This window comes from Colossoma macropomum, unplaced genomic scaffold (assembly GCF_904425465.1).
Source record: "Colossoma macropomum unplaced genomic scaffold, Colossoma_macropomum, whole genome shotgun sequence".
Lineage (NCBI taxonomy): Eukaryota > Metazoa > Chordata > Actinopteri > Characiformes > Serrasalmidae > Colossoma > Colossoma macropomum.
The window spans coordinates 33263503-33275281 of NW_023494791.1; the positions used below are offsets into that span (position 1 = coordinate 33263503).

At 40.1% G+C, this 11779-nt stretch overlaps 1 protein-coding gene across 3 annotated transcripts in view; it reads left to right on the forward strand.

The window, feature by feature from the left end:
• Positions 1-10578, forward strand: part of gpm6ab (glycoprotein M6Ab) — a 117576-nt gene extending 106998 nt beyond the window's left edge. For 2 of the 3 annotated variants that reach the window (XM_036574889.1, XM_036574888.1), the window contains exons 5-7: positions 505-581; positions 1827-1892; positions 7626-10578. In XM_036574889.1, the coding sequence (XP_036430782.1) occupies positions 505-581; positions 1827-1892; positions 7626-7778 (296 nt within the window). In that variant the 3' untranslated portion in view covers positions 7779-10578. Of the gene's footprint in view, positions 1-504; positions 582-1826; positions 1893-5595; positions 6901-7625 lie in introns of those variants that run through there. The other variant, XM_036574890.1, reaches the window with a different exon arrangement.
• The last annotated feature ends 1201 nt before the right edge of the window (positions 10579-11779 follow it).

Consider the following 11779-nt stretch of genomic DNA (forward strand, 5'->3'; position numbering starts at 1 on the left):
AACAGTCACTTAGTTTTCATATATGACTCCTGTAGATTGAGAGGTATATTTACACTGTCCAAAAAAAATGTCAGCAATTTTTATTTTTCTACATCATTTGAACACAGCAAGTGCACTTTATATTGTATGAAAATTTCATGATGAATGGATCAATATAAATGCTCCAAAAGCGACTGTAATAAACACTTCTTCACATTAACTTACATTGAAAGTTAAGAAAGTTTTTAAAGTTCCTGTTTTGGAGATATATGTTTTTTATTTGGACAGCAATGATATGTGAGTGTTACATTTTTAGTCTAATGATGTTTCCATATTGAATCAAAGTCATTCATTAAAAAAAATCCAGGAAGATTTAGTTTTCCATGATATGGACCCTGTAAACAGTCCTTGTTCATCTGCAGATTCAGTCAAATTGCTGCTCTACACAAGAAGATACAGTACTGTGGCATAGTTAAACCCCATACAGTGAGAGTTAACATGTTTCTCCTCTGTATCTGCTCTCAGGAATCGTGACCACCAATGAGGAGAAGAAAGTTTGCACAGGTTCGGAGAAGTTCTACAAGATGTGCGAGTCTAATGAGGTCAGTGGGCAGTACTGAATATCTTTCATCTCCTCTGATGGCCTTCATCTGAATTCAGTCTGGTCCTGCAGTCAGTCTCTTAGAGCTCTGAGGGAAGAGGGAGTGATATTTCTCCTCTGCGCATGTTGCTGCGTTATCGTCCCATTCACTGCTTTTATGACTCTTCTCCAGTGTCTCCTCTGCCCTTTACTGCTTTTATATCCTCAGTGATTCACAAGAGCGGGGATTCCTCTTTTAGCACTGTCTGGTGTGAAATGCAGTGCTGGGCAGTGGTGATAACCATAGAGGCACATAAAGGAATGACCAAAGCTGTGGAAAACAACTTGCAAGGACTGGATTTATTTGATTCAAATGTGTACTTCGGTTCCACACAAATAAAGTCTGTTAGACCTAGAACAACACAACAAATTTAAATGAAGTAACTAAACTGAAAAACATCATTGTGTTGAAGTAATGTACTCTCACTGGCCACTTTATTAGGTAAATTGTATCTAAGATCATTGCCAATTTTATCGAGCCCACTTACCATATAGGTGCATTTGTAGTTCTACAATTACAGATTGTAGTCCTTCTGTTTCTCTGCATAATTTGTTAGCCCCCCCCCTCCCCATTTATTCTGTCAATTAATAAACATGACCCTACAGGAGCACAACTGGGCAAGTATTATTTAGGTGGTGGATCATTCTCAGCACCTCAGTGACACTTACTGTTCACTCTATTAGATACTCCTACCTTGTTGTACCACCTTGTAGATGTAAAGTTAGAGACAGCAGCTCATCTGTTACTGCACAGTTGGTGTTAGTCATCCTCTGGTCCTTTATCAGTGGTCAGTTACTGGCAAAAAAATCTTACTGCCCAGATAAATTGTTGTAAATAATTTACTTAAGTGCCTAAGACCATTGCATAGTAGTGTATATAATATAGTTATGTGAACACTATGTACACTTCAGTTCAGTGGAGGTGTCTCCTGTTTTTGTCACATTCTGAGACACCTTGCAGAACCAGTTATTGCAGTAATAGTCTAAATAATTCTAAAATGTAGAATTAGGAAGAGGTTGCTTGTGTGATCTTCAGTAACCTAAATGAATTCAGGTAAGTGCAGGTGGGCGGGCAGGGGGCTGTGTTTACTGAGAGGAGTGTAAGTGTTTTTAGGGAGCTTTTATTGGAGTGTGTTTACTGGGCTGAATCACACAGTGTGTATTTAGGGTTCTTCATTTGAGTTTTTTTTTTGGTCTCCTCCTCCAGCTGGACCTGACATTCCACTTGTTCGTGTGCGCTCTGGCGGGGGCAGGAGCAGCCGTCATTGCCATGGTGAGCTATTTTTCTCTCTGTGTCTCTATCGCTCTCCATCTCTCTTTCTTTCACTTCTTCCATGTATTATTATCTCCAACACACTCTCTCTCTTTCTCACTATCTCTCTATCTCTTTGTTCATGCTCTCTCTCTCTTTATTTTTATCTCTCATACTCTTCTGTTTTCTTTATTTTTATCTCTCTTCATCTTTATCTCTCTCGCTTGTTCTTCTCTCTATCTCTCTCTTGCTCTCTCTCTGTGCTGTAATTATCACCTCTGATAAAGTCGGGCTGTATACACACAGATAGTAGCGGTGATGTGAAAGAGAGAGAAAGGAGGTGAAAAGCACAGCTGGCATTTATTTCACGAGTGTTAGTGTTATAAAACAACTGAAGAGTAATAAGCAACAAGAACATACAACATATAAACCAAGTATATGTAAACATAAGTGTACAAACATATAAACCTATAAACAGGAGTGTAAAACCGCCATACACCAAGAGAGAGAGCGAAAGAGAGGGAGACAGAAAGAGATCAATAGAGAGAAAGAAAAGGAGACGGAGAGCAAGGGAGAAGAAGAAGCATACAGCACAAGAGAGAGCAAGAGCGAGAAAGAGAAGGAGGCAGGGTGACAGAGAAAGAGTAAGAGGAATGCTCAGCATCGAAAATGCATGGGGTGCTGTTGCCATGGAAACAGAGGAGAGGAGAGCAGAGAAGAGAAGGGATAGGCAGCTAAGTGAAGAATCGTCTCATGAGAAAATGCTTCTTGCTTCCACTTCAGACTGAAAAGAAGGACGAACGCACATAATGAAAGTATTCCAATCAAATCATCATCACAGAGTGTATTGCATAGCTTTCCTAAACTGCCAGTTAATACATACAGTCAGGTGTGGGTGTATGTGAGTGTGTGTGGTGGGCAGTAACATATGATCACTGCTGCAAAATTTTAGCTCAACCAGCCATGGCACCTGTTTTGCTTATTGCAAAATACAGGGTTTATTCTTAGATGTACACCTCATTTCACAACTCAAGCTCAAGCAGAATGCACAAACCAAACACCACTGCATGCAGCTCAAACATTTCTGCTTGTGGTCTTTTAATTATATAATTACATCATGCCTTTTATAAAACTACCTCTGCTCTCTTGCTATTGGAGCATTTTCAATGAAAGCCTGTCACCTAGTGGCGTTTAGAGGCATTACAGTGTTGCTTATTTGGGTGTTTCCAAAGCAGCAGTTTTATAGTGGTTTGTGTCTGAATGCAGCATCAACAAACCACTGTCACCAGCACTGTCCTATACAGCCATATGCCAAAGTTTCAGTTAAGATAAAATAGTTTAAAACATCTTCAACAGGGAACAAACTAATTTCAATGCATGATTTATATTTGTTCTCAGCACAGCAATGCTACCCAAAAGGTAGTAGGATGTTAGTGTGTGCACTGCTAGTACTACTGTATCAGTCATAGCAGCATTGCTGGGGTTTTTAAGGTATATTCTTATTGGCCTCATAATGGACTGTTTGCAAAATAATGCAATAAAGGTACACCTCTCAGCCAATCACAATCATCTTTAAAAGCTATGTCCTCCTTGGGTTAATCTTTGTGGAGGACCAAACTCACAGCTCAATGTCAAAACTAGTAACAGGCACATTTATGCTGGCTCTTAGGTAGGCTAAACTTTATCTGGGTTACTGCATCTACTAAAAATCACTTTAATATAATGTCTAACAAGAAATGTCATTACAGAAAATGTTAAGAGAAGTTAGCTAACTAGTTAGCTTTTTTAGCTCAGCTGCTAAGAATTAAACATATTAAACAGGAAAATACAATGCTCACATTTGTGATTAAAACAATGAAAATGTACAGATGAATATTAATGTCGTACACGCCATTCTTTTCATTGTTTCATTATAGTTTGCTAAAAGACCTAGTGTAAAAGACAAGTCCTCCTCAGCATCTAGCATTGCTCTGACCAGTGATAGGTTTAGCATTAGCTTCTCGGAAGGGGCAGCTTCCTTCACTAAAACCTCCTCCTAATTAGACATATAAACCTACCACTTTAATGTTAAGGGACTAAATGATTTCCCTGATCTAAGTAATGTAAACATGGTTTCATTTTTTCTTTTGTTTTGCTTTAAATTGGCCTACAGTCAGATTATGTTTTCAAACGTGTGTCTACACTGAACATCTTGTAATGCCAGTCTATTTTTTTTCAAAAATGTCATGAAGAATACTACTGAGCTTTTTAGTCATCAGTACAGTGTTACAGATGCTACCAGATGGCCTGAGCTGTTCAACGGACATAGCACAACGAACCTAAGGCAGGTGGGACTTCAATTAGTCAATTAGACACCCTGCCTTGTTGATACACTAGAGGTATACAGTAAGAGAAGATGTGTTAAATGCTCCTGGATGGCCTGTGTCCAGCACAGTGTGGTGATTTTCCTGTTCAAGCCCCCCCACTAAAGCTGGTAATTAATAGGTGAGTTGAATCAGGTATGTTTGAGTAGGGAATCACCAAACTGAGAATGGTTCAACCACTCTAATAATAAATGGTCACTGGTAGTCCTATGGTGGTCCCTTTGCATTGATAAGTCTATCATTTTGTTTACCCCTATAAATATGCACAGTCCTCACCAATCACAAGGCTGAGTTGTGTTGTCCACCCACACAGCCTTAACAAAACGGTGTTCCTCTAGAGCAGGAGGTCTAATCCTGGTCCTGGAGATCCACCTTCCTTTAGTGTCTAGTTCCAACCACAATCTGCTACACTTGTTCTAGCTAATCAACTTCTTCAGAAGTCTTTAAATGGCTAAACCAAATGCATTACTGTTATGTAAGGCAGGGCAGCATGTTAGATGCAAGTTGGAGCCTAATCTGACTGCCTGTCATTCATCCTTCCGTCTGTCCCTCTGTTCGTTCAACTGCCAGCATTCCCTGGGTGCACATCCAGCAATAAAATGAATAAGAACTATGTTTAAAAGATTACCATAAAAAAGCTGGATAAAGTCTTAAGTGAGCTGTAGACACAGTTGCATAGCCTGGAATATCACCTGCATATGTAGAGCCTGTTTTGTTTATTTTCTGTGGTCTCATTGTTATGTTTAGTTCTGCTTCAGTGGTGTAGTGGGCTGGGAGTCTTGGACTGAGGGCTGTCAATCATGCATGCTTAGTAGAATATTAGGACCATGTCCTAACAGCTCTTAGATAGGTACAATAGTTGATTTTAAGTTGTGTTTTACTATATTTCTAGCTTGTTTTTTCATTCAAACTTGTGGATGTTTAATATAACATTCAATTTATTATTTTACACTGTGTTCTGAGTTCAACTTTGGACATTAAATCAAAATGTGTTACAATGTACAGCTGTTTCTGTATTGTTTGTAAACATTATGTAAGTACTAAGCTAATTTGTGTAGATCAACCTGTTTTACTTTAGCAATGTACAAAACTTAGTAAAAAAATGTAGCTAAGCTAACTAGCCTACATTAGAATGTAAGTAAAGGAAGATCAACCAGTTACTGTGCTTGACTACCTATACACCCTTTAGCTATGATCTGAACCAACTTAGTATTTGTTATCCAAGCCAGGAAATATTGTGTAGATTTTTTGAGAGCATATTTGGGTATTACATAATTTTTAAGATGAATTGATTGGCACTGAGTGACAGGAGTCCTCTCTCCCTCTGCTGTGTCTCTGTGATGTGGGTGCTCATGCAACAGGTGGCGTCTGTGTCTGTCCTCATCCGTAATTACACCACGCTTATGACTCAGAGCCTGGGGAAATACTGCACGCGCTTCTGAGGTTCCAGCTTCAGCATGGGGCCCAATACTCCGTGTTTCCTCGCCTTACATACCCACTCCAGCCAGGGAAGCCATCTGTGGAGCCCTGGGACCCATCTCCATTGGCCATGAAACAAAGAAAATGGACATTATTCAATTCTGATCTAACATCCTTTAATTGGCTTCATTAAAATACTTCCCACACTTCTGTATATTATAACTACCTTTTGATTACACTACCACCCACCTCCTCCATCCTGTCTTGCATGAGATGGAGCAGGTTAACCCACTGAGCAGTGTGTGAAGAATCCTTCAAACTAAAACTAACCTGGCCCATCTTGGAGTATAAGCTTGTATTTCCTCTTGTGGTGTTCAGTAACACAGTTGCTTTGGTGCAATTTATAATGACTGACTATGCAAAGTGGTGTGACCATAATTTGGGCTGGAACAATCTGGTGTTCCAGCACCCTCTGGGTACCTTGGAAAAGGATAAAATGCTGCCACCTTTTCAAAGGTTCTGCATAGTTAAATGGTAAAGATGTCAACAAAGTTATTCAGAGTGGTTTGATATAAAATGCTCCATTGTAGAGAAGCTTGCATAGTTAGAATTGTTCACAGTGGTGGTGATATGAACCAGATATCTGAAGAGTTTAAGGTCTCTAAAAAATCACTCACAAAAAGTACATGAAAACGTTATGAATATGCTGCTTGATGCCCAACACATTGTTTAAGAGAGTTTTGAGATAAGCTTTTGGCCTAAAATGCATTTTATTTCCTTATTCATGGCGGAGAAGTATTTCATGGGTGTTATAAGGCAAAAGAAAACCAAAGATTATTTTTATGGATATACTGTTATTTTATCATTATCAACATTGCATATAAAACTCTCAAGACGTGTAGGTTAAATGGTCGTTTTAGATAGCAAATTAAATGTTTAAATTTCCATTGAAGACATCATGATCCCTTGTTTCTATCACCACCACTGTAAAGAAACCTAAGTTGGTAGGTTTCATTACAATGCACATAAAAACTTTGGATGACTGATTGCATCTCTGTGACTGAATTATGCATAGATTTTGAAAAATCGGTGGAATTTCTTTTTAAAAGAATAGCCTAACGATATGTACTAAGGTTGTGGGAAATTAATGTAAGCCAGTAGCCACCAAGTTGCATGATGTCATTTGCTCTTTGGTGGCTGTTCACTTTCATTCATTGTTAGCAAAATAAACCTTATTGAACAATGAATAATATTTGCTGTCACTGAAAAAAAGGGAAAGGACTAATCATATTTCACAGAGAAAATGAAGGGTCAGTCATGTTTCAACTTTGACAGAGGGTGTCCCCTTCCATCGCCTGTTCTGTAGAGTCTGGTGCAGGCTAACTTGTGACTACCTATCCAAGTCCATTTCTGTCCCCTAGCTAGCTAAAGTTGCTATGTTATTTACAGCCTAAGCTAGTTAAACTTGCATTGTAGGCTAACCTTTTAGCTAGCTGGCTGACATGGTCTGTGCATTGTACAGGCTAATTTGTGGCTTTGGTGATTTGCTAGATGAGTCAGCTTCCTTTGTGAGCTAATTTATTAGCTAGGTGGTTGACAAAATACATGCATTGTGTAGGCCAATTTGTAGCTTTGTGGACTAGTTTATGGACTAGCTAGGTACATTTGCTGTGTAAGCTAACCTTCTAGGTAGTTGGTTGGCAAGGTATGTGAATTGTATAGGCTAATTTGTGGCTGATTAGCTAGCTAAGTTAATTTCTCTAGCTAGCTAGAGTAACTCTGTAAGCTAACTTTAGCAAATTTAGAAAGAATTCCGCCACCTTCCAAATTCCCATTTAATCCCTGCCTAATAATGTTGTGGCCTAAGCATTTGGGGTTTTAATGAGCTAAACTTTTCCAGTTTGAGACAAATAACCGCTGTGCTTTCCTTCACTAACACGTCTCCCCTCCTGGCATGGATGTGTTCCTGTAGGTGCACTACCTGATGGTGCTGGCAGCTAACTGGGCCTACGTGAAGGACGCCTGCAGGATGCAGAAATATGAGGACATCAAGACCAAGGAGGAACAGGAGCTGCATGATATCCACTCTACCCGCTCCAAAGAGCGCCTCAACGCTTACACATAAACCACATACACACTCTTACAAACACACACACACACAAACTCATACACACAAACATAGCCAAGCATGCCCCCCCGTCCCTGAAGAACACACACACAAACACATTCATATGTGTAAACATGCTTAATTACGTCTTTTAAATTGAATTTGAGTTGCAGGATTAGGGAATCAGGGAGGGTTCGGGGTGGAACAGGGGTTAATTTTTTTTTTTTTAAATTACGGGTGTGACGCAGAATGTTGGTCAAGGGGAGTGATGATTAGCCCCATGGCAACATCTCTGACTACCCATAACTCACCAGGATTGAGACTTTATTTCCACTACATTTTAACATCTTTATTATGTTCTTTCGTTCTTTAATCTCTCTTCCTGTACCTTCCTTTTCACTTGTTTTTTCAAGCTCTTTTAAGACACAGACAGCACACCATCCTACAGCACATAAAAGAGTGACTTGTGTCTTTTTTCTTATTTACACCACATAACTCTCATGGCCACCTTAGCTTTCTTGACACAATTTTCCCACTTTCTCAACATACCAATCTTAAGTTACTCAAACAGGGCTCCACTTATCGAAAGAACAAACCTTCCTTTTTATTTTCAACCTTAAGAAACCAAAATGTGACCAAACTTTGTATGATTTTACAGGTAAACTTTTCACAGCTGCCAAAACTTGGCATCTTGCAACAGCATTAAAAAACAATGTACAGATTCTTTTCCAGCAAATTCTCTATTGGTTGGGAGTGCCAGGGATTTCAACACAGTACCATAAAGTGACTTCTTACTACTGTTCTACTGTAGCTTGGCCTAACTCTGAAATGTCTGCTAGCTGCTCTAAGTAAATCATGAAGCTGCAGCATTGGTGCTTCGTCTCAAACTGTTCGTTAAGCTGTGAAGCGCATAGTTGCTCTAGAAGTGGTATGTCTTCAGGTGGGTTGTGGAGGAGGAGGATGTGAGTAGAGGAAGTGAGGGATTTTTTCCAAGACTGTCACCCTTTCTGATCGACTGCCCATTTAGGATTTGCCTTGGAGAGACTCTGTAGATATCTTGATTTTTCTCTCATTCATCACAAGCCATAATCTCATTTGCAAATAACATTGTTCATTTTTTTTGTTCCTTTTGCTTAGTTTTAGCTTTAACTTTTTAAATGCAAGATTTTTTGTCACTCCTCTGCACTGTATATATATATACATATATATATAACTCTATATAAATGTATACATATATTTCACTTTGGTTTCAGGTCATATCTAAGAAGTTTAAAGAACATGCACACTGACATTTACACTCTTCAAGTGAAAGGTGCCACACAGGGTTCTTTCAGTGATGCCATAGAAGGACCACTTTTGGTTCCTTAAAGAAATCTGACCATTTATAGGGTTTTAGAGCTTTTACATTATGCAGAAGATCTTTCCAGTTTCTTTAATCAGTCAAATCTTCATACAAGCAACTGTATTTTAATATGCTCTACTCAAGAACCCAGGCAAGAGAATAGGGAGAACAAAAAACACATGCAATAGTAAAACATTGTGAGAGTGAAATAAAGTAAAATAATAAAAAAAGAATAATTGTAAGTAAAATGAAATACATAAATTAGAAACACAAGCAAAAATATGAATAACAGTTACCTTAAAATCTTGTTTTGTTTCTAAAAAAGATTCTCTAAACCAACATCCAGTGAATTTTCTTTAGGGTACCAAATGTGGTTCTTCCATTCTGTTGCATAAAGAACCCTTTTCCTTTATTTTTCAGAGTGTTGGTGATACTCTTGAGATCACTGCTGGGGATAAAACAAAACAAAAAAAGTATCCAGATCTAAATGGCAAGTCTAATAATTAGAACCACTGGTCCTGTTGCCAAATTAAAAAAAAGAGAAAAAAATGACATACAAGGGTTTAATTTACAGTTTGCCAAAATATTTCATTTAATGGCACAGAATGTCCTAAATGAATAAAAACTTGATATATATATATACACTTTATGTACTATTCTTGAACATGGACCAAACTCAATCTTGCCTATTTCAATGTCCCTGAGTTTGCAGAAGTGTCTCATGATTCTGTTGCCTGACGATAGAGGTTTTTGTCAGTGTTTCAAAAACAAACTTACACAAATGAAGCTAGTATTTTTTGTGCACTTATTGACCATTGTGAGCTCTTTCTCAGTGTAAGTGCATTTGGATTCAAGGCTGAATCCCTGTACTGTTATTAGTCATACGGCATTGGTTTTTAAACAGAAAAAAAAAGAAAACTGTATTAGGTAAAGACAGTGAACATAGCTGTTATTTGTGGCATGGTTATGCATTTATGATAATAGTTTTAACTGACTCAAAGAAAAAAAAATTAAAGGAAAAAAAAAGTCCTGCTTTATTTTGATTTTTACACATTGTCTTGCTGAGGTCAGCTCTTTTTTTCCTCTTGCTAAGCTAACAGTATTAAAAGCTAAATATCTTACTAGGTTGTAGTGTTTGAGTTTCGTCCTCTCTAGTTTGTAATGATTTTCAAAACCATGTCTTAAAACAAATGACTTGTTATGATGTTGCGTATACAGTATTAACCAGACGATGCTTTAAGCTCGCCCTCTCTCTCTTTCTCTCTCTCTCTCTCTCTCTCTCTCTCTCTCTCTCTCTCCCTCCTCGTATTAGTTTTTTGTACTTTCACTAAGAATGCTTTGTAGCCGGCTGTAAAATTAATCAGTTTTGTACATAAATGTGCCAACAGCTTGACAGTGGCTTTTTTGTTTTTTTTGAACTGTAGGAACAAACTTGCTTGCGTAAATAAAGACACTTGTGTACTTGTTAATAATTAACTCTTTGTCAGCTTCATTATTTTATAAAAACCTTTACAGAGCAGAGGATTAACCAGACCAACCTGACCAAAGACATGGTTACAGCAAGAGGCCATCTGAATTCCCATGCAAGGCCCTAGAATCAGATCCATGCACAGGCATTTTGAAGGGCAGTGGCTCAAGGTAAAAAAGGTAAAAAAGGGCAACATGAGCGTGAAACGCCTGGATCGGGGCCTTGTCGTGGCGGAAGGGCTTGTGTGGTCTAGGGATCTTCAGAGCTAAGTCGTCGGGAGCAACATGCTCCTGGTAGGGTCTCCCAGGGCGAACAGGTCTGGAGTGAAGACCCAGACTAACTCGATCCAAAAACCTCCATGAAGAACGGACGCAAAACATCGTGTACCCTGCCCGGGAGAGGGTCACCGGGACCTACCCCTGGAGCCAGGCCTGGGGGTAGCGTCCCTCGGCGAGCGCCTGGTGGCCGGGCAGCCCACGTAACCCGGCCGGGCTCAGCCCGAAGAGGCAACGTGGGGGGACCATGTGGGCCCACCACCCGCAAGGTCCAGCATGGGGGAGTGGTGCAGTGCCGTACAGGCAGTGGGAGATTGCAGGGGGGCCCTTGGTGGCCTAGGCCCCTGCGGCAGAAACTGGCTCTTGGTACGTGGAACGTAACCTCACTGGGGGGGAAGGAGCCGGAGCTTGTGCGGGAGGTTGAGAGGTACCAACTAGATATAGTTGGGCTCACCTCCACCCACAGTATCGGCTCTGGAACCAAACTCCTGGATAGGGGTTGGTCCCTCTCCTACTCCGGGGTTGCACAAGGTGAGAGGCGCCGGGCGGGTGTGGGGATACTCACGAGTCCCCGGCTGGCGGCAGTACAGTTGGAGTTTGTCCCGGTGGACGAGAGGGTCGCCTCAATGCGTATTAAAATCGCAGAGAGGAAAACTCTGACTGTTGTGTGTGCTTATGCACCAAACAACAGGTCGGAGTATTCGGCCTTCTTGGAGCAAGTGGGCGGGGTTCTGGAAAGGGTCCCAACTACAGACTCCATAGTCTTACTGGGAGACTTCAATGCTCATGTTGGCAATGACTGGGAGACCTGGAGAGGTGTGATTGGGAAGAACGGCCTGCCCCATCTAAACCCGAATGGTGAGTTGTTATTGGACTTGTGTGCTAGGCATGGATGGTCCATAACGAACACCAAGTTCCAACCCAAGGATGTTCA